This window comes from Saimiri boliviensis, chromosome 10 (genome assembly GCF_048565385.1).
Source record: "Saimiri boliviensis isolate mSaiBol1 chromosome 10, mSaiBol1.pri, whole genome shotgun sequence".
Lineage (NCBI taxonomy): Eukaryota > Metazoa > Chordata > Mammalia > Primates > Cebidae > Saimiri > Saimiri boliviensis.
In genome coordinates, this window is record NC_133458.1 from 113,566,163 (window position 1) to 113,592,545 (window position 26,383).

The 26,383-nt window shown below is 43.2% G+C and overlaps 1 protein-coding gene and 1 pseudogene across 1 annotated transcript in view; one reads left to right on the top strand and one right to left on the bottom strand.

Annotated features, from left to right (window-relative positions):
- HECW1 (HECT, C2 and WW domain containing E3 ubiquitin protein ligase 1) overlaps window positions 1–26,383 on the bottom strand; it is a 600,315-nt gene that overhangs the window by 517,398 nt on the left and 56,534 nt on the right. The window contains exon 2 of the mRNA XM_074379771.1: window positions 5,043–5,257. Within this exon, the coding sequence (XP_074235872.1) occupies window positions 5,043–5,078 (36 nt within the window). The 5' untranslated portion in view covers window positions 5,079–5,257. The remainder of the gene's footprint in view (window positions 1–5,042; window positions 5,258–26,383) is intronic.
- Window positions 13,559–26,383, top strand: part of LOC101050349 (prolyl endopeptidase pseudogene) — a 48,800-nt pseudogene continuing 35,975 nt past the window's right edge.

Consider the following 26,383-nt stretch of genomic DNA (forward strand, 5'->3'; position numbering starts at 1 on the left):
CACCCCAAGCCCAGTAATGCTGTGGCTCTTTTAGACTCATAGGAGTACTGCCTTAGAGGTCTTCAATAAGATTCAGAAGAGTTCGCTGGATGCCCAGGCAGAGAGTCTCATTCTCTTCCCTTACTTTGTCTCAAATAGATGAAATCTCTCTTTCTGTGCTGAGCTGCCTGGAGCTGGGGGAAGGGTGATACAAGCACCTCTGTGGCCACCACCACTGGGACTGCACTGGATTGGATCTGAAGACAGCATAGACACTGTAACCACTAATTCACTCCTGCCTATGTTTGCTCAAGCCCTAGGGTTCCACAGTCAGCTTCAGGTGAAGCCAGTCAGCCTTGCATCCTTTCCTTTGGGGTGGTGACTTCCTCTTAGTCCTGGGCAGGTTTAGATATGCCATCTGGGAACAAAGGCCTGGAGTCGGAAACCTTAGGAATCTACCTGGTGCTTTATTTTACTGTGGCTGAGCTGGCACCAAAACCACAAGACAAAGTCCTTCTCACTCTTCCCTCCCTTTTGACAAGCAGAGGAGTATCTTCCCATGGCCACCACCACCACAAGCCCATGGGGAGTCCTGCGAGGCTACTACCAGTGTCCACTCAAGGTCCAAGGGCTCTTCAGTCAGCTTGTGGTGAATGCTTCCAGGCCTGGGACTCACCTTTCAGAATAGTGGATCCCTTTTGACCCAGGGCAGGTCTAAAAGTGCCACCCAAGAGTCAAGGACTGGAATCGGGGATTCCAAGAGCCTGCTTGGTGCTCTAGCTCACCGTGGCCCAGCTGGTACCTAAACTGCAAGAAAAAGTCCCCTTTACTCTTCCTTTTCTCTAGAAGAAGGAGTATTTCTCCGTAGCCACCACCACTGGGAATGTAGTGGGTCACATCTGAAGCCATCACATCTCAGTCTCTCTCAAGGTCTATGGTGTGTACTACCTCATTACTGCTGCTGGTTATTCAGGGATCAAGGGCTTTGCAGGCAGCAGGTTATGAATCCTGCCTGTACTGGATTCTTCTCTTTAAGGCGGAAGGTTCCCTTCTGGCCCAGGGAATGTCTAGAAATGTTATCTGGGAGCTAGGGCCTGGAATGAGTGCCTCAGCACCCTGCCTTGTGCTGGATCCTACCTTGGCTGAGCTGGAATCCCAGTTGCAAGACAAAGCCCTCTTTACTCTTCCTTCCCTTCTCATTAAGCAGAAGGAAGGAGTGTCTTTTGAAGCTGCAAGCTGTGCTGCCTGGGGTTGGGGGTGGGGAAGCACAAGCACTCCCTTGGCCACCCTGGCTGCTGTCTCACTAGGTCACATGCTCCACAAGTTCAGTGAGTCTGAGTCTAGCAAGCACTAGCATTTGCCTAGGAGTTGCACTCCTTGTGGCCTAGACTGCCTTCCAAGAGTACTTTAGCCTGTGTAGGCAAGGCTCACTGAAACTCAGCTTCAGACCATTGGGATGGACTATCTCCCTCTGGTTAGGGCTGGTCTAAATGCTACCTCCAAGAGTGTCGGCTGAGTTCTGCCTGGTGTTGTTTTCTGCTGTGACCAGGCCGCACTGAGTTCCAATGCACGGTCCCACAGTCACTGTGCTGCCACTTCCCCAAGCACACAGATTCTGTCTCTGTACCATGTAGGCACTACTGGGGAATGGGCAGGGGGAGTGCCAGTGATTCAAGACCTTCTTTCCTACCCTCCTCACTGCTTCCTTCTGTGATATGAAATTAAAACCAGGTACTGTGATCACTCACCTGAGTTTTGGCTCTTATGAAGATGCTTTTTTGTGTGGATAGTTGATCAATTTGGTGTTTCTATGGGAAGAATAACTAGTGAAAGCTTCTACTCAGCCATCTCCAATGCTAGACATATATCTTATCCTCTGTGAATAAAATGCCAAAGAAAGGAAGATCACAAATATGTAAAATTTGGTGTGCAATCGGAAGCTACATGTTTCATACATTTTTACTGTGATATTCATGGAGTAAATGAATATCTTTTTTTAACCAATTTGATTGAGTACTATGTAAAAAGAATTATATTGAGCTCTAAAACTTCAGAAATAAATAAAAAATTCAAAAAAATAAGTTATCACAGTTTTTACTTTTGTTTATGTTTGGTGTGAATCTATGTCTTTTGAGAAGCAGACACCAACAAAGGATTAAACATGCAAGGATTTTATTGAGATAAAATAGGAAGTGGAGGGAGAGCTGGGACACGCTGAAAGAGCTGTCAGACACATTGCAATCCTGGCACTGAATGAAGGAAAGAGGGAAGAAGGACTGGATGGGAGACATCCTAGATCCCATATGGCAATCACGAAGGTTCAGCAAGACTCAGGGGGTCCTTGAGGCACAGTTGGCTGTCAGAGGAGTCCTGTGTCTCCCCAACATGAAGCTGTTCTTACTTGACTCAGCTGCTGGCTGGGAAGTGTCGCTTTGGCTCAAACATGGCAATGAATTTAAAAATTAATTGCTGGGCTTTTGGTCAAATATGTTCCTCCTACTTAGAGGCTGGAGAATGAATTTTCATGGCTGCCACACACTTTGTTCACTTTTTAATTGAAACATTACGCAGTTTAATTCATCTTTCTTACTGATAATAAAAACTAAACCTTGTTTATGCTCAAATCATAAGAGAAAAATGTTGATTTTCTGTTTTGTAAAATTAGCTTTAGGGAATGTGACTGTGAAATCCCTGAAATATCAAATTCTTCAGTCCAAAGTCTAAACGTATTTGTGGTATGTATATTTGGTGCTTGATTTCAACCTGAAGGCAATAAAATGTGTTTGTAAAACAAGAGCAAAGCTTTAAAATCATTCACAGGAAAATAACAAGCAAAATACAGGCTACTTTGGTGATATCCCATTACCTTTGTTTCTTCCACATTCTGAGTTGGTATCTTTGAATCGGTAACAAAGTTGGTGTGTTTCCACTGTTGAAATCAAGGTATAGGTTTCCAGGTAATAAGTCTGTTGTGAATACAAAGCATCTTCAAGCCTCTTTGGTATCTTTTACTTTGTGTATCAGTCTAGTTTGAGGCCAGTGAGTTTTATTGACCTCTTGACAGTTTGGTGCTCATTTTTGTTGTTGTTGTTGCTTGCAAGAATTCTCGAGTCTCAAATGGCTTTGCTAGCTTACGTAACTGTTTATGTTTCAAATACTTTTGAAATAGAAGTTTTGAAGGCTGTGTCATTTGGTGAAAAGACCACAGTCTTTGAGGTCAAACAAATTGTACTGGGGCCTCGTTTCTACCACTTATTTATTATTATTATTATTATTATTATTATTATTATTATTATATTATTTTAAAGATCGGATTCATTTGGAGAAAACAAAAAACCCACAACCCAGAGGATAGTATTTTACATCTCAAGACATCTCCCAGGTAGTAAGTCTACAGATTACAAATCATTTTCATAGAAGATAGTTTTGTACAAATTTTACATGTATTCAGGAGTGGGATGTTAATTAGTTCCCATTTCCATTTTAACAGGAAGGCAAGGTAGGGGATAGGGAAAAACAGTTTTGGATACAACTGTTTGGAAATAGAGTAGACATGAAAAGGGCAAACCCTAGCTTTCATCATCTAAAATCCATGTTTTTTGTTTTTTGGTTTTTTTCTTTTTAAAAAAAAATCCCTTTCAATCTTCAGTATCTCTTTAAAAACCCACTTCTTAGCTACTAGCCAATCCACACCAATTATTTAAATTCAGTTGGTACACACCTTTGTCCACTGGGTAAATTATATTCATTATGCCCATTGCTGCAGCACGCATGAACCGACACCCCTGCATGGCCGAACAGGGCCTAATCTAGGGCCGATGGAAGAAGGACTTGCAAACCAAGATCAAGGTGTCACTTCTCTGCTAATACTGTCTACCAAGCAGATCCCTACAAAAATGCACATACAAGCAGGCAAGTCTAGCTACTATGTTGCAAGAGAAACCAGGACCTTGTTAAATAGTTCTCTCTATTACCATTTATTCTCTCAAGAGAACCTTTAAAAAAAGAAAAACAACACATTGCTCTGGCTACCTCATAAATCCAACAAGCACTGATGTGGCATTTCAGTGGAGAAAGAAATTTGCGGGGGAAAAACCCATCAAGGTTGTAAGAAAGGCTCCCAATTTAACTGTCCCTGTCCCTATTTATCCACCTTTATTCACCGCCCAAGACCATCCATTATTCTAGAGCACTGTGATCTATAAAAGGGGTCAAAGCATCAGGAGCAGGCTATGAGTGAGAAACAAAGCACATCAAGAAACCGACTTGCTTGAGAAAAGCAGCGATTCTTCCTTCCACAGCTCTCCAGGGCTGAGAGAGAAAATCCCCAAGAGACCATCTACGTGACTCAGAGACTGCTTACTTATTGCATTACTTTAGACAAGCTGACAAATCTTTCTGAACTTGCTTCCTCCTCTGTAATGTAGGTACAGCAGTTCCTACCTTGTCGCTTACTGTGGGGCAGAGGTGCGACACACACGGAAGTTAACCCTGAGGCTCGCCATTCAGACTGTTAGGTTACTCGGCGTTTTTGCCTTCCTCTCACTTGGGGTCACTGGAAGCATGCAGATCCCAAGCTTGGCCAGAAGAATTGCCCAAGCGCCAAGCATAACCCCTCAGCAGCTTGCTGCACAATGCCTGAGCTGAGAGGGCCTTAGCCCGTTGGCCTCCTGGGGTCTTGCTATGCTCTTGTAATCCCTCCTTCAGCCCATGTGTCAAATGTTACCCCATGCTCTTGTTCCCAACATGATCCTATAATTATAGAGGTGGGAGGGAGTATTGTCCAAAAAGGACCAGCAGGATAGGAAGCAAGGCCGTTAATGGCCCCATTCACCTGGATCTTTAGCAGTCAGTGGTCTACTTTCAGTGGGTTCCAGCCATCGGGTGTCTACCACAAGGCATGACCCCTCTCTTGTCCTACTGCCAGTTCATCTTCTCCTCTAAGTGCTCCCTCAGTCAATGCTCTTGTATCCATCAAATTCTGCTCTTACAACCTTGCCCACTCCACTCTATTAACCATACATTCTGAAATGTCCACGTCCCCTATTCCCTCGATTACATACCTCAGAGGCACAGGGTCCTGACAGTGCTGGGAACATGCAGCTCAGAAGCTGAATAAATGCCCCTTCTCCTTTTCCCTCATGTCCCGGAAGCCAGGTGGTCTGTGTGGCTGGAGATCCATGTCAGCTCTGTGGTGATCATCACACTGCCCTGTGTGAGATTCTCCTGCAAGGTTGGTCTCTGAGAGACTAGCTGAGCTGGATATTCCTTCAAGACTCTAAAAAATAGAACATTTGTTGAAATCATTTTTTAGTCCTTTTTACCGAATACGTAGAGGTGCAGTATCTGTTTGTGTGCTTAGTCCTCAGTCTGTTTGCATTGTCATGAATAAAGTCATAGAAAGGAATACATAGCTGAGCAATGCAATGCTTCTGGGTTGTGGGAATTATGCATTCTTTAGACCATGGGGAATCTGAAGGGAGAGGCATTTGTTACTTGTCTGCAGCTGGTTTGGTTCCCTCAATGTCTTGTATCTGACAGGACACAGTTTCAGTTGCAACAAGGGGCCCTAGTGGGTAGAGGGGCTCTCAAAGGGCAGTTAACATATTTTTGTACACAATGACCTGAACAACACAAAAGCTATTTCTGATGAAGGTGTCCAGGGGTGGAGATTGTGTGTTAGAGCTAGGGCCAGGACTACAGTGAGGTGAGTAGGCACCTGGCTTGGGTGCAACATTTGTAAATAATATTTTAATGCAAAATTTTTTAAAAACTCAAAATAAATGAAAAAAAATCCATGTTAGACGAAATATAAAAATTCTAAATAAAGACAGGATGGTCTTTATTTGTGGTGCTGTGTTGAGCCATATCTGAGCCTGTAGTAAAAGGAAAAATCAGTAATATCTATCTAGTTTTCATTTAAAATTTTTATATTTGATTCATCATGAATTTTTTGCATTCATTTGATTTTCCAGGTCACATTAAAATATTATTTTTCATAAAAACAAAAATAAAATTAAAAAAACAAAGGAAATTAAAAAAGAGAAAATATATTATTTGTCTTCATTACAGGGTCTTTAACATCCCCTCAAACCTTTTACTCAAGGCGAGTTCCTCAACTTACCTCACCCTAGTTCTGACTCTCCTGAGAGCCACTGGATTTAAAAAGCATTGCTTTTGCTTCCTTTAAATCTTTCATTTTGCTTTCTTTAATCTTGTGCCGACTGGTAAAAGGCGATTATGGCCCAAGGGCCACAAAACTACTATATATCAAAAACCATATTGACAATATTTAATATTAATTTGCATGTAATTTATTTTTGGTTTTGTAAATCAATCTTTTTCTGTACCAGAAATCCTTCAGGGTAAAACCGAATACTACTAGAGTAGATTAATAATGAAAACAGGAAATGATTTTTAAAAATAGAATCTTAAGCACAATAAACCTTCAGGGTATTTTTAAATAATGACCTTATTTTTCACTCCAACACATTTTCCAAGTGGAGTGGCATTCACCTTGTGTATGAGATTATTGCCTGGCATATTTCAAACTCCCACCGTTAGAAGCCATCATGAGTCTGTGACCTTTGGGGGTGTGGCAGCTGTTCAGAAAAGCATTCTTTACCCCACACCTCACACTGTCATGACAGGGAGGCGAGGAGGCAGTGATACATTGGGAAGTGCACAAGATTCACGAGCAGAAGACATTGATTCCTCCCTCATTTATAACTTATTACCTAGGAGAAAGAGCTTTGTAAACTGCCAAAAGGCACTCCAAAGTAAGCAAGCTCTTTCCTGATCAATGCCCTCCCACAAGGATGGCTCCCGTTGGTTGGAAACTAAAGTTGACTTCTCTGCTAGAGACAGAATCTGTCATCTAGGTTGCACTATCAGTTGCAGTATGTTATTCTAAAACACACTTAACATATAAAAGAAAAGAAAGAAAATCCTGAGAGGTCTTCATGGAAAAGTTCCTGCTTATAAAGTACAAAGTAATCATAAAGTGTGGCCTCAACAAAGCTTCATGAGAAAGGTATATTGACTTCAAATAAACTCTAGTTAATTCCACAAAACTTCTTGATGCGACAGTGTCAAAAAATGAAGAAAAAAGTGGAATATGCCCCATAAAGAAGATAATTGCTTCTTCAGGAAATGCAGAAGTGGTACCAATTCCTGGAACTAAGCCAATATATCTTCAACTAATTGGACTTGCAGTTGTTCATTTCAACTTCAAAAGTGTCCTAGCTTTTGGAGATTGGAATAGTTCCCTAATATGTCTAACTGAAGCACAAAAGAGATGAAATTATCCTCTAAGATTTTCATGTGTCATAGTCTGGTCATGGTGGCTCACTCCTGTAACCCCAGTACTTTGGGAGGCTAGGCAGAAAGATCGCTTGAGGCCAGGAGTTTGAGACCAGCCTGGGCAACATAGAGGCACCCTGTCTCTGCAAAAATAATTTAAAAAAAAAAAGATTTTATCTGTCATTTTTGAAGAATGTTTATTTTTCAAAACAAACAGAAACAGCTCAGTTCAGAGACTGACAGTTTCATTGATTTCACGGTCCTTACCTGGTCAGTGAGCAGGTGGTATAAGAAGATATGGTCATTGGTTAAGTTGATGGCAATATCATGTGGCGAGGGAAAAATATTCATTACTCACTGACTGTACCATAGGATGTGCTGTGTTTGAATCTCAAGCTAGAGGTGGATCAACTCCTATCTGACAATGTCATAGATTGGCATTAGTTTGATCTTTGGAAAACCTCGAAACCTTGGAAGAACTCTCTAAGGAATATAACACTGCCACTAAGAAGAAAATAGCAAAGGGGCTTATTTCTACTATGCATTCCCCCCAGATCCCAAAAACAGTTCCTTGAAGTGAAGGATTGACTTGATTTTATGTAGTAGTCAGGTTTCCTAAAATATTTGCTGATAGTAAACTAAAATATATTGGTGGGATGAGGCTATTTTTCAACAAACACCAATGGCATTTGGCATCCCACCAAATCCCATTGCTTATCCAGCAACATTTAAAAACTTGATTTTTATGTAGTACTTATTAAAGGAAAGTAACAAGCACCTGTTATTGATTTGAATGATTTTTATTATACGGTTATTTAAAGTACATCAAACACGGTGATGCACCAGGTAGAATTGTCATGCTCGCATGCTGTGTTGGCTGGGCAATGAGCAAACAGGGACCAGCAACTTCCTTCCCCTGGTGGTAGAGACTGAGCTGTCCATTCCAGACCAATCCTGCAAATAGCTGGCATCTATATCCCAGCTGCTGGCACCCTGCTGAGGTTATCTCCTTGTTGACAAGACAACATTTGCCTACTTGCTCTGTAAGGAGGAACTTCCACATGGGAAAGCATCCCTGCACTGGGACACAAGCCCTATTATGTGTCCATCACATTCTGGCTGGCCCTGGGTCGTCTCTCTATGGAGTGACAGGAACATGGGTGATCTCATTGCCTTTTCTTGTCTTAATCCAACATTATTACCTTTTTTTTTCTTCTTAGTAATGCCTATTCCTTATGTCTTTCCTTATGGACTTTGTCCGAAATTCTGGTAAATAACAGATAGAGACCTGTTAGGACTCAGTTTTTATGACAAACATGAAACTAGGTATAAATGCTCTTATGAGTCTTAACCACAAAACTAAAACAAAATTTAAAATTAAAGTATAAAAAACACATTAATGCCCCTAATGTAATATAATAATAGATGTTATTTTGGTGAAACTAAATCATCCAAGTTGGACTTAATGAAATAAAGAGATAGCCTTAGTTTCAACTCTTTATTTAATCAATTTTTATATTTTAACTTGAATGAAGTTTTTAAAGAATATCTGTTTGGATAAGTTTGATGGGCAAAATGATATGAATAACTTCAAGGCTTTTTCAGTTTAGGATAAACAGACTTCATATTTAACCCAAAGTCTGCTGGCAAGCAGTCATTGAATGCCTGTTTTGAAGAGGCATCTCGTAGTAACTTGTAAGGCTGCCTCTTTCATCTGAAAATAAGATCAGCATTTTGATGTTATTAAATCTACAATAAATGGGTATTTAATCCAATTATTTCTGGAATTGAAAAGAGAAAAAAATCTTCATTGTAATTCCAATAGTTGCTGCTTTTGAATTTTTGCAAGTGACTACAGAGCAGGAGGGGCTGGCGGGACAGGGTGCCATGTGCCTGCCTGAAATGGAAACCTGGCTTGATTGTTGTCTGGTGCAGACTTTGAGTTTTATAAACCTTGGCTCCATGCACTGTGTGAGAACTCACATGGCCCACAACTGTTTTCTATTTAAAGCATGATGAAAGTTTCCTTGCAGCATTGAGCTATGCACAATTCAGTCTGCTTTCTATTCAGTCACTCGCTGGCTTGCTCACTCATTCAAGCACATGCCACGTGCCAGGCAGGCTCTAGGAAATTGCGTACACTGGTGGACAAAATGGAAAAGATCCTTGTCTTCATGAAACTCCTTTTCCAGCAAGAGGAGACAGAAAACCAAAGTTATTTTAATAAGTCAATTTTATAGTGTGAAAAAAAGAGTACAACAGGGTTTTAGGGACTGCTGTGGCTGGAGTGGGGCAGGTTGCAGTTTGAAATAGGGGTCAGAGTAGGACTCACTGGAAAAGTACAATGAGAGAAAACATTCGTGAAAGGTGAGGGTGTAAGCCAAGGAGCTGCTGAGGAGAAGCAAGCAGTTCAGGCCAAAGGATCAGGTAGGGCAGATTCTTGAGGTGGGGGTGTACCTGGTGTGTACAGGAAAGAGCTGAGAAGTCAGTGCGGCTGTGGTCGGTGAGCTGGGAGTGGAGGAGTGAAAAAAGGAGGTTGAAGAAGTACAGGTTATCTTAGTCTGTTTTCTGTTGCTTACAACAGAATACCTAAAACTAGGCAATTTATAAAGAAAAGGAACTGAAATAAAGTAAATATAGTTTCTTTCTTTTAGTTCTGGAGGCTGGGACCAGCTCCAAAGTCAAGGTGGCATCTGACAAGGTCCTTCTTGCTGTTGGTGACTCTGCAGAGTTCCAAGGTTGCTCCAGGCAACACATCATGAGGGAGCTGAGCGTGGAGCTCAGGTCTCTCTTTGTCTTCTTATAAAGCCAGCAGTCCCACTCTTGTGATAACCCATTGATCCATTAATCCATGAAAGCCCTCATGACCCAGTCACCTCTTAAAGGCTCTATCTCCCAATACAGCCACACTGGAGATTAAGTTTCTATTTAATTTCATTAAGGACAAACATTTCAGAAAGGACAAACATTCAAAGCATAGCAGCAGGGAAGAATGTGAAAACTCCAGGAAATCATGATAAACACTTTTTCCTTGAGTGAAGTGGGGAGCCATTTCAGTGTTTTTGAGGAAGGAGACCCTTAATCCTCTAAAGCTTCTAAGAGTGCTTCCCCCTAGACTTCTACATTACATTTCAGTAGAAGTAAAGGCTGGCTGGCCTGGGCACCGCCCTTAATTGCACTCCTGTAGATCGCAGGCATGGTATGGAGGAATCTTTCTGGAAGGCATTGTTTTTACTTAAACACGATCACACCCCCACCTAAGTCATGTACCCCATGCCTACTTCATGGATCAAGACTCTTTCACATGTAATTTCTAGAGTTGTAAGCCTTTAAAAGAGCAGGGATTTCCTTTGTTAGAGGAGCTTGGCCGTTAGGCATCTATGCCACTGCAGCTCCCGGCTGAATAAATCCCCACTTCCTTCCCAGTTTCGTGTTTGAGAGATTTGTTTCATGGACTTTCCTGCTTCATTATTTGGTTCCCTGACCAGGAAGCAAGTTTCAATTGGCAGATGGCCTGCACAGCCTTTCAGGAGGTTCTGCCCTGTGAAGCATCCCTGCGGGGGACTTTAGCCCACTTGGGCAATGCAATTCCAGAGAGCACTCCTGGGTGGGTATTGGCCCCAGTGGAAAGCCTTGCCAGAGCACAGCAGGAAAGTCCCCCACAGTGTGGATCCACCCAGTGGCTAAACACTGAGAAGGAACAGTTACCTGGAGTGTCCAGAAGACAGAAACATGGTAAGATTGATCCTGGGAAACTTGCCCACCACCTTTAGGTGCTTTAGGTGGAAGCAGGGCCTGATCACTCACATATGCTGGATTCGGCACTCTTGAACTCTGTTCTCGCTTTCTCTCTCTCTCTCTCTCTCTAACTAACTAATCTCAGAAGTTTTGCTTTTGGTTTTAATTTGGGTGGAGGAGGGAGTGTGATTGTGTGAGTGATTAGAGGGGTCTGACTGGACACACCAGCCATGAAATGTGGGGGCTGCAGGCCTGTTAGAGAGGTCCTTAAGCTCTGAGTGATTTGTGGGACCAGTTGGGATTAGGGGTGATCTACATAGGGCTAAACATTGCAATCTAGCCTTGCAATCTAGGCATTGTGAGGGGAGTAATGAACTCACCAATGACAAGCGGCGTCTGAAACACTCCCAGGAGGGAGACGATTCTACTGGCCTGAAGCAAAAGTGAAACAGACAGTGTGTCACATTGTACTGGGAGGGGAGGGGACTGTGGGAGGAGTGCGATTGTGTGAGAGATTGGAGGGATCCAACTGGACTCACCAGCCATGAAATGTGGGGGATACAGGTCCCTTAGACAGGTCCTTAAGCTCCAAGTGACTTGCGGGACTGGTTGGGATTAGGGGTGATCTGCATATGACAAGATGGAGGCGCCCTCACAATGTAGGCATTGTGAGGGGAGTAATGAACTCTCTGATGCCAAGTGGCGTCTGAAACACTCCCGAGGGGGATATGATCCTACCAGCCTGAAGTGAAAGTAAAAAAAGAGAGCGTGTCATGCTGTACTGCGCAGGAGAAACTGAGGGTGGAGTAAAACTCTCTTAACTGTCTGTGAGTACTGTTTTACTGTGCAAAAACAAGGGTCACACTCATAGCAAACCTACTCCTCTAAGGACTATGCTGAAAATTTTCAAGAAGGGATTTAGTGGGGATTATGGAGTAAGTATTAACACCAGGAAAGCTGAGGACCTCATGTGAGGTAGACTGCACAGCATTTGGGGTGAATTGGCCCTCAGAGGGGAGCCTAGACAGGTCTCTTGTCTCCAAAACATGGCATAAGATTACATGCCAGCCAGGGCACCCTGATCAATTTCCATACATAGATTTGTGGCTGCAGCTCATCCTAAACCCCCCCCCCCCCACAGTGGCTGAGACGACAGGCAGCAACTGCACTGATGGCAAAGGGACAGGCAGCTAGGGAAAGACCCTGCTCTACCCACCGAGGGGCACGGACTCCTAAGATCCTGGTAGCTCCAGCTGTAGAGGAGTTTTTGCTGAGGATACCCATTCCCCCTGGTCTGGAAGAAGGACTCCTCACCCCTGGGCCTGAAATCTCAGAATCCCCACCAGAATTGCACACCTCTAAATCACCCAGAGTAGACAAGAGAGAATGTGGAGGGACTCCTCCCATAGCCACTCACTTCCCAGGAGGAAGTCCTCTATAGCAGCCCGCCGGCAACCCAAGGCAAAGGTGCAGATGCCTTTAAGAGAGCAGAGGTATGTGGGAGTGGATGAGGCTGGCCACATGGTGGTAAGGCATGTTTTTACATACCTGCCATTCGCCTCAGCCGATCTTATCAACTGGAAAAATAACACCCCATCTTACACCGAGAAGCCACAAGCTCTCATTGACCTATTACAAACTATCATCCAAACTCATAACCCCACTTGGGCTGATTGCCACCAGCTGCTTACGTATCTTTTTAACATGGATGAAGGATGGAGAGTACCCCAAGCTGCTTCCAAATGTTTGGAGGACCATGTTCCAGCAGATCACCAGAAGCCTCAAGAGCCTGTGAGGGTCCAGTCACTGGGGACTGACCGGGATCCAAACACCCCAGAGGGCACGCAAAGGCTAATCTGGTACAGAGCGGCCTTAATGGAAGGATTGAAAAAGGGAGCCCAGAAAGCTACAAACATCAATAAAGTCTCTGAGCTTATTCATGGGAAAGAAGAAAGCCCGGCACAGTTCTAGAGAGGCTGTGTGAAGTCTATCACATGTACACTCCTTTTGATTCTGAGAGCCCTGAAAACCAATGCATGGTACATATGGCATTAGTCAGTCAGTGTGCAGAAGACATTAGGCGAAAGTTACAGAAGCAGGCAGGATTTGCAGGCATGAATACTTCACAGTTATTGGAAATAGCTAACCAGGTGTTTGTGAACAGAGACGTGGTAAGCCATAGGAAAAGTGGTAGAGAAAATGAGCGTCAAGCTCAATAGAGCACGAATTTGATAGCTGCCACTATTAGAGGAGTGCCCCCAGAAAGGTGGGGAAAGGGGGGTTCCTAGAAGGCTAGCCAGTCTACCCTAGAAGGCTCTTAGAAGGCTACACTGCCTATGCCTGCAGCGTAACCAGTGTGCTTACTGGAAGGACAAGTGCCCCTAGTTGACAGAAAAACAGGAAGATCTTGAGCACGAGGCTTCAGATGAAAGTGAAGGAGCTGTGTTCAATCTAATGGAAGGGCCACTGGACTGAAGGGGGGCCAGCTTCAATTGTCCCCAAAGAGCCTGTGGTCAGGATGACAGTCCTGTAACACCCCATGAAAGGAAACAACCAATATGTTGGAGCTACTGGGGTGTCAGAGAAACAGTCTTTCTGTTTGCCTCGGACTTGTAAGGTGGAGGGGCACGAGGTGATTCACCAGTTCTTATACATGCCCATCTTCTTAACTGAACCAGACCAGGAGACAGAACCTGCATTAGCAAAACGATGGCCTAAGATCTGGGCAGAGGACAATCTGCCAAGACTGGCAATCAACCAGGCCTCTGTGCTCATTGAAGTCAAGCCTGGGGTTCAGCCGGTTAGGCAAAAGCAATATCCAGTTTCCCGGGAGGCCCTAGAAGGTATTCAGGTTCACCTAAAATGCTTAAAGGACTATGGAATTACAGTTCCCTGCCAGTCTCCGTGGAACTGCCCCCACTTGCCTGTTTCTAAACCAAAGACCAAAGACTACAGGCCAGTGCAGGGCTTGCATTTGGTTAATCAGGCCACAGTGACTTTGCACCCAACTGTACCCAACCTGTACGTGTTGTTGGGATTATTGCCAGTGGAGGATAGTTGGTTCACCTGCTTGGACTTAAAGGATGCTTTCTTTAGCAGTAGACAGGCCTCAGAGGGTCAGAAACTTTTGCTTTTCAATGGAAAAATCCAGAAACAAATGTACCCACCCAGTACACCTGGACCTGGCTATGCCCAGGGGTTCAAGAACTCTCCCACCATGTTTGGGGAGGCACTAGCCCTTGACCTCCGGAAGTTTCCTGCTAAGGACTTAGGCTGTGTGGTGCTCCAATATGCTGATGACCTTCTATTGGGACACCCCACAGCAGTCGGGTGCGCAAAAGGAACAGATGCCTGCCTTCAGCACTTGGAGGACTGTGGGTATACAGTGTCTAAAAAGCCCAGATTTGCAGACAGAAAGTGCGATATCTGGGGTTCACCATCCAGCAGGGAGAGTGCAGCCTAGGAGCAAAGAGTAAACAAGTCATTTGCAGCCCGCCAGAACCCAAGACTAGAAGGCAGGAGAGAGTTCCTGGAAGCCATGGGTTTCTTTGGATTGTGGATTCCAAACTTCACGGTACTGGCCAAACCCCTTTATGAAGGCACTAAGGAGGGGCAAATAATTAAGGAGGGATGAATCCGGCTGCCATATGGAAGAGTAGCAGTGCTGCAGCTATTGGGGGCTGTGGTCATACAGGCCATACATGAAACCACTCATTTAGGCCAAGAGTCACTTGAGAAGTTGTTAGGCTGGTATTTTTACATCTCACATTTATCAGCCCTGACCAAAACTGTGGTACAGCGATGCATTACATGTCAGCAGCACAACATGAGATAAAGTCCAACTATTTCCCCTGGCATTCAAGCTTATGGAGTAGCTCCGTTTGAAGACCTCCAGGTAGATTTCACTGAAATGCACCAGTGTCAGGGACATAAGTATTTGTTGGTCCTGGTGTGCACATACTCTGTGTGGGTAGCAGCCTTCCTGACTGGGACTGAGGCAGCCTATAAAGTAACCCATGTGCTTCTTCGAGATCTCATTCTTAGGTTTGGACTGCCACTGCGCATCGGATCAGACAACGGAGCAGCATTTGTGGCAGATTTGGTCCAGAAAACAGCAACGACATTGGGTATCACTTGGAAGCTGCACGCTGCCTACCAACCAGAGTTCTGGAAAGGTGGAGCGGATGAACCGGACCATTAAGAATAGCTTAGAGAAAATGTGTCAGGAAACGGGGTTTAAGTGGGTTCAGGTACTTCCCTTGGTGTTATTCAAAATTAGATGTACTCCCTCTAAGAAGACAGGATATTCCCCCATGAAGTCTTGTATCATAGGCCCCCTCCCATACTGCAGAAACTCCCGGGAACTCCTCGGGAGTGGGGAGAGATTGAGTTAGGATGACCTCTACAAGCTCTAGGAAAAATCACTCCGGATTTTTCAACCGGGGTAAATGAAAGAGGCCCCATAAGCTTATTCTTCCCAGTTCACCCTTTCTTACCAGGTAATCGCATGTGGATATAGGACTGGAATGTAGTCCCTCTGAAGCCGTGGTGGAAAGAACCCCAGACTGTGATCCTGACCACTCCCACAACCACAAAAAACCTGCAGCAACAGGAAGCTAGACGAGACCCAGATAATGACTGCAGAATCACCTTAAGAAGGACAACAAGCCTTGCTCCAGCCATATTCCAGAAGCTGGCTGGTCCACGCACGGCCAAAGCATGAGGAAATCCATCGTGCGACTTATTCTGCTTAAAATTTGCACTTATACAGTAGAGACATTAATTGATTTCAGAGCATGCTATCAGTGTGTACACCAGGTTACTGAGTATGACGGAAGGTTGCTGCCATTCTTTTGTTCCTCAGTGATTATGAATGTGCAGGGACACGGAAGGGAACCTGTTTCTATAACGGTACTTAGAAAAAGGTGTGTAGCCCAGAGGGTGGACAACCCATTGTCTGCTGACCCATGAGAACCCCCTATGCATACAACTTTTGAAATTAAACTCACAACAGGGTGATGAAACAGCCCTACTAAGTTAATAGCTAAAATAGAGGATCCGGAAAATGAAAATGAGAGTGAGAATTCTCACTAATGTTATAGGTGAGATTATCAAAGCGGGGAGTGAGGAAGGAGACCCTTAATCCTCCTAAGCTTCCAGGAGCCCTTCCCCTTAGACTTCTACACTGCATTTCTATAGGAGGAGTAAAGGCTGGCAGACCCGGGTGCCACCCTTAATCACACTCCTATAGATTGTGGGCATGGTGTGGAGGAATCTTTCCAGAAGGCACTGTTTTTACTTAAACACGATCACACCCCCACCTAAGTCACGTACCCCACACCTACTTCATGGATCAAGACCCTTTCACATGTAATTTCTAGAGTTGTAAGCCCAAAACTCTTTCACATGTGATTTCTAATAAGCCTTTAAAAGGGCAGGGGTTTTCTTTGTTAGTGGAGCTTGACTATTAGGCATCTATGCCGCAGCAGCTCCTGGCCGAATACATCACCACTTCCTTCCCAGTTCGGTGTTTGAGAGGTTTGTTTCACAGCCTTCATTATGAGCAGAGTCATGGCGTGATCTCACTCACAGTTTAGAAGTGTTACTCAGGTGGCCAGGCACGGTGGCTCATTCTTATAATCCTAACACTTCGGGAGGCCAAGGTGGGTGGATCACCTGAGGTCAGGAGATCGAGACCAGCCTGGCCAACATGGCAAAAACCCTATCTGTACTAAAAATACAAAAATTAGCTAGATGTGGTAGTGGGTGCCTATAATCCCAGCTACTCAGGAGGCTGAGGCAGGAGAATTGCTTGAACCCAGGGGGCAGAAGTGGCAGTGAGCCAAGGTTGTGCCACTTCACCGTGGGGGTGAAAGAGCAAAACTCCATCTCAAACAAAAATGAATAATAATAAAAAAGAAGAGTCACTGAAGAAGGATGGAGCTGCCTTCACCTGAGGCGGGGAAGCTGGAGGTACAGCAGGTTCCAGAGTGGAAAGAAACGGCAAGCTCAGTTCTGACTTGATTAAGTGTGGGACATCTGGTAGGCACCTACGTGGGGTATAAGTTGGATTCTAGCATCTAAAGTTTGGGAGAGAGGCCTGAGCTAGAGATTTAAAGTTAAGAGCTGGGGATTAGACGGATGTCACTGAAGCCAAGGCACTGAATGAAGAAGATGAAAGGGAGTAAACATGGCTGGAGAAACAAACAGGACCAAGGATCCAGACCTGGGGCCCCCATAACACAGAGGACACCGAAATCCCACGGGAAGTCTCAAGATAGAGTTCTCATCCAGATGCTCCACTCTACACTATGGTAACGTTGTTTCCAAGGTATCATTACAGTGAAAGCATAATTTATAGGTTATGTGGAGAACTCAGACCGTGGTGATGCATCTAGAACCCTCTTTTGAGAAGTCCTGCTTTACAGACCTCAATCATAGGCAAGATAGTTCTTCAAGTTGAGACAGACAGATACGATTCTAAAATCATGCTTATCACTGTCTTGCTCCAGAGGGGCAAATTTTCACACTTGTTCTACTTTATCAATGTATTAGAAATTATACCCAAAATATTCCTCACCACAGAAAAGGTAGAACATTTATAAGCGACAACTTAAAAAATAAAGTTTTAATGGTTTAATTTCACACCCCACTGGGATATATCCTACTTGCCCTTGGAGACTCTTGCCCTTGAGCAGTGATGTACATCGAAGTTCACTTCCCTGGGCTTGGGCGAAGGCTTTCTAGGGCAATCAATTTTCAGGCTCTCAGGGTTTATATGTTCCCTTTTCTTACACAGAACCACCTGGGAACTCATCTGCCACATTAATGTTTTCTCAGATTTCCCTCAGGACTTCCTTTCATGCACCTTACAAAAGATTCACCCAACTGAAATCCAGCTCTGCTACAGTGACTCAAGTTGCAAAAGTATCTGGGGCTCTAAGCAAAAGGACAATCGTCTGAATCACTCAGGAAAATCACCTTCAGCAAAGACCTCATAGAATTCCTCCCCCAATCTATTTCAGTAACAGTTTCATTTCTATTAATTTTTATGGTTAAAAATAATTTATCGAAATTTATTATATGTTTAAGGTATTTTGATTTATAATAATTAAACTAAAATGAAAAATTTAAGTTTAGAGAGTTTTAATCAGAAAATATAAATTTCAGTTTATGGACATGTTTTTCTTTCAGAGCAATTTGACAGCATAAAGAATAAAAGTTGCACTAAAACAGCTCGATGGAGGAAGTGTGATGGAAATGTGATTTAAGTCAGAAGTGAACCATGTAAATTTTCTCCCTGTTAAATAAGAAATGCCCTTTAAATGTATTTAAAAAGTGGATGATGTTGGATGTCAAATCGCAATAGTGTTTATATTCCATTTTCAGAACACATTTTATATTTATCAGAGCAATGTAACAGTTTTATATGAAAATGTTAACATTTACAATATGCCAGAAATCACATATTTTGCCTCTATTTAAGATGAAAAAGTTTTAGATATCATCTTTAAAATATAGAAGGAAATACATCATTCTCCAGACTTAATTCAATGAGAACATAGGTTTCAAATTCCACAATGACTTAAACTACCAAAGACAATCTCAGCAAGGTCTGTATCAAAAGATCTCAACAGCGATGGAAAACTTCATTTTTCAGAGCAGACCAATCAATTTTGAGTGAGCAATTTCTCTCTTTTGTAAGATTCATTCATACAGTGGGTTTCACCATATTGGTCAGGCTAGTCTCAAACTCCTGATCTCAACTGATCCACTGACCTTGGCCTCCTAAATTGCTGGGATGACAGGCGTGAGCCACCATGCCCGGCCTGCATCTGTCTTCTGATGTTAGACATGGGCACTCCTGGTTCTCAAGCCCCTGGGCTGAATCACACCACTAGCTTTTTGTGGTTCTCCAGCTTGCGGACAGAGATCATGCAACTTAGCCTCTATGAGCCAATTTCTGTATCAATCTCTTTCTCTAAGTATATGTAAATGTAGAGAAAGAGATAGATATGTTCTACACATATTCTGTTTCTGTGAAGAACCCTAATATAAACATTAATAAAATTTTTTAAAACTCGCAAAATAATATAATGGTTTAAGACCAGGTAACCCCCTACTGTGCTTTCAGTTTGCAAATTCTGGGATCATTACTAAGAACATTGGTTTCATATCTCTGGATGCTGTGCTTTTGTTGGTCCCTTAATTATTCATGACCACTATAACTTCATTTTGGATTATGTATTTTTATTGGTAAAGTTTCCATTGTTCAAGTGATTTTTCCTTGATTCTAGTTGGTCTTGTATTAATATTCTTGTTTCTTCATCTGGTGTGTCTTTGTCCACCTCTTCAAAAAATATTTCCGCTTCAGGCCGGGCGCGGTGGCTCAAGCCTGTAATCCCAGCACTTTGGGAGGCCGAGGAGGGTGGATCACGAGGTCAAGAGATGGAGACCATCCTGGTCAACATGGTGAAACCCTGTCTCTACTAAAAATGCAAAAAACTAGCTGGGCATGGTGGCGCATGCCTGTAATCCCAGCTACTCAGGAGGCTGAGGCAGGAGAATTGCCTGAACCCAGGAGGCGGAGGTTGCGGTGAGCCGAGATCTCACCATTGCACTCCAGCCTGGGTAACAAGAGTGAAACTCCGTCTCAAAAAAAAAAAAAAAAAAAAAAATTTCCGCTTCAATTTGTTTTACGTGTTTTTTTGAAAATAACATTTAGCTAGATTTAGTTTTGCTGACCCAATTTAAAAATTATTATCTTTTAAAGATGAAATCTGATCAACTTACGTTGATCTTCGTTGATGCAGTTGTTTTTCATGATTTTCTATTGGTTTGTTCTTTACTTTTGGTTTTTTGTTCGTTTATTTTAGTGTATTGTATTTTATATTTCTACTGATTTGGAAAATATACATTCTACTCATAGTCTATCAGAGAATATCTTTCATTAAAAGTATGTAAGCCTTTATTTCTCTGTTATAAACACAATAAAGCCTCAATGCTTCAAATAAGATAAGGAATTCAGCTTACTTTAAGAAGTTTCTTCTTTTTTCTCTATTTCCCAGATTACGTTATGATTATCCCAGATTTTAAAACCAGGGTATTACAAGAAGGTTTTTCACTCTGCAATTTCTCTTTCAAAACTATTTCGACAGCTTAAGTATATCTCCTAACCACAGAAACAGCAATTATTCACTGTCATGGTTATCACTATTGTTTACTTCTTTCACCTTCTTTCTGGATATTTTTACTAGAACATGGGTAATTGGCTCTTGGAATACTTGCCTATCTCAGAATACGTCTATCACTTCCTGATGCTGTGATGATACATTGTCCTGGTTTACAAGGCCTGAGCCACATCCTTTCCCTCCAGACTCTGGATCTTACTCCAGGATCTTCTGCGTGACTATATTGCAGAGAAGTCCGGAGATAAATGCTATCGTTAACTTAGTTTTACTGTCTATGTCTTTTGGGGTTTTTCCTTTATCTTTGAAAATCCAAATTTCATCGGGAGAAATACAGGTGTGTCTTTTCATTTTCTAAGGTAAAAAGACAAAACAAAACACAGCCTGATACACTGAGAGCATCTTCAATCTGAAGTGTCAAGCATTTCTGTGAGTTCTTTAATTTTGTGTTTGTTCCTCCACTTGCTGTTTCTTCACTCTTAACCTCCGTCTTCCATGACCTCAACCTTATTGTCTTCTTCATGGCTATTCTAGTTTCCAGCAAAATCTCTTTTTCCAGCACGTTGGAGAAGGTAAAAAGGCCGGGAAGGAAGTGAGGAGAATGGTGCATGCCATTAGCTGCCTTGCAAATTAACTCTCCCCTGGGGCTGGTGTGGCCTCTTGGCCCTCCAGGGTGCTGGGATGATACTCAGTGGCTCCAGCGGATTCTGTCTTCATCACTGGCACATGCAGGCCACCTGCAGACTCCCCAGACAGGTTTCTCTGTGGCACCTGAGCCCCTGTCTCATGGAGAAGTCTCCTTTGTGACTGAAATTAAGCTGCTGAAATTTGCCTGCTGGAAATAGTCCTTATCACGGCCAAGGCTTTTTCTTTCTGCAGCCTGTGAAGGAGTCTATTCCAGCTCTCTTTCCAGACCTGTGGCCAGCAGCTGGGTTCCAGGGGCTTCTCCTGCCTGCATGTTCCTTCTCTTCCAAGGGCTTCTGACACTGTATCTTTCACTTTCTCCTGGAGGTATCAGCCAGAATACTTCACTTGGAAGCTTTTGGTATGGACATTTGCCTCCCTGCTTTTCACCAAACATCCCAGTGAAATATTAATATTTGCAGTTTCTTAACCAGAGATTCCTACATTGGGTGATAGGAAAATCGGCAGAGGTCATGTTGTTGATTTTAGCTTGGTTTGTTGTTGTTTATTTTAATCATTTAACTAAGAATTCCAGAAATGGCCTTTGGATATAGCCTCCCAAATATTCCAAATAGCTTCAAGAAACATGTATGGTACTGGCATGCATAGCCTGTGCTCAGAAACAGTCCCAGGAGGAGAGAAAACGGGTTGCAGAATGCGTTTGCATTCTCTGGCTGGAAACCTCAGCACTGGCCCTGGGCTCCTTCATGAAGCAAGAGCCTTTTCCAGCTGTGGGAGTCCTTGATTCTTGTGGTTCTCTGTTCTTTTAGACACCTCTGGGATCACACTGTGAGAGGCGAAGTCTTAAGAAACTATCATGTGTTCATTAATTCACATGGGGATGAGAGGGCTGGTGCCCAAGCTCCAGCTCTCAGATCCCACTTTTGATTCCCCCACCTCATTCTCCACCTCAGCCACTCTCTTATGAAGGATCTGACTCATTTGGGCCCAAATCCACGTGGCGGAGTGCCTCTCTTCCGCCTATCTACTGAGCTTTCTGCTGTTAATGGATGATCTCTCTGGGATGTCTTCACTGAGCCCCTTCCCCTCTTCGTGTTTTACACATGCTCCAACCATTGCACCAAGAGACAAAGATTCACCTGGGGACCAAATTCCACTGTAGAATCTAGAAACCCTCTCACAGCTTCTGATCTTCCAACAGGTATTACAGTTTACAGCTGTGTCCTACCTTCTAGACTTGCAAAACTGATGTCTGGTTTATATGAACTAAAGGTCTGGCTGGAATAGCAAATGTCTGCAAAGGAAGCTGGGCTAGATGTCACCAGGGCCTGGACCACCTCTCACATTCTTTTCCCCACTAACCCCCATTATCTAAGAGGATTATGACTCTCTTCTGCTCCTGTCCTCAGAATGTTCCTCTGGCTTCCTCTCCCTCCCAGGGACCCAGTTGGGAACTGAAACCCTGAGGTGAGATAATCGAGATAATCGAAGTGAGATAATTGCAATAACGAAATAATTCTTTACAAAGTCACTGTGGTAACTCAGTACCTCCCCCTTTTGTGCCTATGCTACACAAGGCTAAGTTCTGAATGTACAGCTGTTCATGGAGCTATTTCTTTAAAAGCCTAGATATCAACAAATGAAACTACATTAATCCAGTGTGGCAATCAAGTGCCGTGAACTAATCCTTACTTTAATTCTAAAAGCTGAACCCTCTTGGCAAAAGAAAATGATAGTCAGAATTTCTCTTCCTTAGACAATTCATTTAGCCCCCTCCATTTGTCTTCTGTTTTCTTCCAAGGTTTCCCACTACCAAGCATAGTAGTTTTTCTTTGAACCACTCTCAATAGCCTAAGGTAGTCTAATTAAAGCAATGGATCATTCACTCTGCTTTTCAGTAATCCTATAGTGACTTAATGAACAGAGTGCAGCAATTTCAACCTGGGTTCTCACTCACTGCATCCTAATTGTATGTAAGTACTACACAATTCTGTTGAGACTCCCAGACATTTCTTTCTTCTCCTCTTCAATGAAAAAGCAAACATTAACTGAACCATACCACAATTTGGGAAATAAACACTTCATGTACATTGAAAAAAAATACTTTCTCTAGTTGTAACATGCACCATTCTTGTTTATCTGAGTTTTCTTAATTTTCTACAAAGAGCATATACTAGTTTTGTTAAGAGAAAAAAAAAATTAATTGACAAAAAAATCCTTGCAGCTGTCTTTAAGTCATGAGTCTGCCTATTGAAAATAGCATTGTGATGTCCTTATCTTCAGAGGTAAGTGTTTTTACTTTAGATGGAAAAGATTAGAAGTGTTTCAACAAAAGAAATAGTGCATTATGATTTCAAACCTCAAAGCATGTTAAGGAAGGAAACCTGAATTCCGAGATCCATCTACAAAAGGGAAGCTGGACGTCTTGGAAGAAGGTTCTGATTGCGTAATAGAGTCATTAAAATCAGAAAAGCTTTTCCATAGGCCTTTACATTGAGTTCATTTTTTGAATGAGACAGCTGGTCTTTAAAAACAACTTATTTTTTACTGTTACAGTGCTACACATGTATGGCCAAAATAATTCAAATGGTAAAAAAGAAAGAGGTGTGGCAGGGCATGGTGACTCATGCCTGTAATCCCAGCACTCTGGGAGGCTGAGGCAGGTGGATCACCTGAGGTCAGGAGTTTAAAACCAGCCTGGCCAACATGGTGAAACCTCATCTCTACTAAAAATACAAAAAATTAGCCAGGCATGGTGGCACATGCCTAGAATCCCAGCTACTCAGGAGGCTGAGGCAGAAGAATTGCTTGAGCCTGGGAGGTGGAGTTTGCAGTGAGCTGAGATTGCGCCATTGCACTCCAGCCTAGGCAACAAGAGTGAAACTCCATGTCAAAAAACAAAAAAAGGAAGAAGAAGTGCTGTGATAAAGATGGAAAAACTCCTGATATCCCAACTCTGCTGTCCTCAGAGACAATTATCATTTCTTGTGCCCCTTTTTAGAAATTCTCTGGGCATATACTCCCTCTGTCTCTATTCCTTTAAATCTATATATTATGCCACTTTTCTCCTCAAAACCCTGCAATGACCTTACATCACAATAACAATTTCATATCACACTAACCATTTCAAATCCCTTATCAGGGCTGATCACATCTACCAAGGTCCTTCCCCCAAAGGGACCTCCCCCACCGACCTCAGCTTCTACCTCTCTCCTCTTACTTACTACCTGTGAGTCCACCTGCACTGGCAAGCTAGCTGGTCCTCACGTACCCCAGACAGTATGCCGTCTTAGCACACCTGTTCTGCTCTTGGCCTGATGCTCTTCCCCCAGATACTTGCATGCATCCTTTTCTTGCTTCATTCAAGAGTTTGTTCTAGCCGGGCGCGGTGGCTCAAGCCTGTAATCCCAGCACTTTGGGAGGCTGAGGCGGGTGGATCACAAGGTCGAGAGATCGAGACCATCCTGGTCAACATGGTGAAACCCCGTCTCTACTAAAAATACAAAAAACTAGCTGGGCGTAGTGGCGCGTGCCTGTAATCCCAGCTACTCAGGAGGCTGAGGCAGGAGAATTGTCTGAACCCAGGAGGCGGAGGTTGCGGTGAGCCGAGATCGTGCCACTGCACTCCAGCCTGGGTAACAAGAGCGAAACTCCGTCTCAAAAAAAAAAAAAAAAAAAAAAAAAGAGTTTGTTCTAAATTCAACTTCAACTCTCAGAGTACATTTTAACACTCTCCTAACTACAAAACTATCCCCCATCCACTGTTTCCCTATCCTGCACATAAGAGGCTTTGCCCATGTGACTGGCAATTCTTGATGGTATGGTCAAGATAAAGAGTGGGAGGAAAGAAAGCCTCGTGGAAGCTCCATGCTCATGCGGGTGTAGGGGGACTTGTCAAGTCTGAGTTTTACTTTGAGATATTTTGTGTGGAACACTGGTCGGGCTGCCTTGATGTCAATATTTTCAGATCTGTTCTCTTAGTCTGAGCACATTCCCCAGAGAGGCATCTTGCCTGCTAGGTAAAGGCCAGACTGCCAGCTTTCTGAGAGCAAAGGAAAGGCATGAGGCTGGGTGGAAGAGGTGTCTTGGGAGTCAGCATTCTGTATGCCGGCCGTCTACTTAATTCCCCTGATTTTGATAAGATCTAAAGGCTCTCAACTGTACTCCCAGTCCAGAAAACCTGTTTTAGAGTCTCCAGGGGAAGAAACCTTCAGAAATCTCGGAGAGAGGATGAGGGAGCAGCAGCAGGTGCCTTGTGTATGGTATAAGGAGTTGGGAGATATCAGTGCTTTCCAAACAACTTACATGATTCTCCTTAATTTAGCAGCCTTCTATACCCCATGAGCCAGAGACTTAGAGATTTAGTGCTGACAGTTCTCAAGCATTTTGAGGATTCTGAGTGTAAATTGGGTTGGACTCTCAGGAGAGCCCCCATTGAGGTACAGGAGTATATGGATAAGAATGCTCTTCTAGACAAAGGCCGTTTGTTGAGCCCACAGTGGCTTTGAATGAATTATCAAAGGTACTCCTTCTCGAACCCCTGACCTCAGGTGATCCACCCACCTCGACCTCCCAAAATGCTGGTACTACAGCGTGAGCCACTGTGCCCAGCTCATCTTCTTAATTTCTCAGTTTTCCTTTCAGTTCATTCATTTCTTTCTTTCCTTGTTCTCTTTAATACAGGTTTAATTGTTTCCTCTTACCTAATTATGATTCATCCAATCAACATTTGCCATCGTACTTCCTCAGAAAATAGCCTTGCTCTTAGAGATGACTGTGAATGTTTTGGCCTATGGTGTCCCTCAAACTCCTTAATTCCGTGCTGCCTGCCAAATGTACCTTGGCTTAAAATATCTCTTTCAATGCCACCTTGTCCTTCTAATCATCCTCAATTGCTTTTATTATTTCCCTAAGGAATATTGAAATTTCTGCCAATTGCAAATATAATAAAGCTTCTCACAAATGGAATAAAATGGAAGTGATGTCTATGAAACATCTACTACAGCAACTAACACAGAGTTTTGTTTGAAATGTTAGTTTCCTTCCTTTTCCTTTCATTCAGAAAGCCTCCTTTACCCTCAAAACAGCTGTATACCACATGAAAACCACTCTGAAGCACTTGCACAGTGTATAAAGAACCCTTTTCTCTTTCAGAGAAATGTTCATTGGTGCACCAAATTTTTTAAAATATATTTTTGCTTATTATTTTAACAGTGATAAATGCAATCTGTAAACTTGGAGTTTCCTGCAGACTAATTATACTGGGATGTTTCCCGACTAGTAAAATCCTCATGGTGTTTTACACTCTGACACAGAATCATTGGACAAGAAATGAAGCTGCAGGGACTGAGGGCAGGCAACGTGAAGCATTTAGACACAGGACACAGCGTACAGCACTCACATGCGCGGAGCACACAATTACATGCATAGAAGTCAGAACAGGCTTCCCGTGCTGAGCCTGCTGGGCTACACCCAGCATTTAAATGTAGTGGCATTTAGCCTCATTCTTCCCATTTCTGTATTCCTCTGAT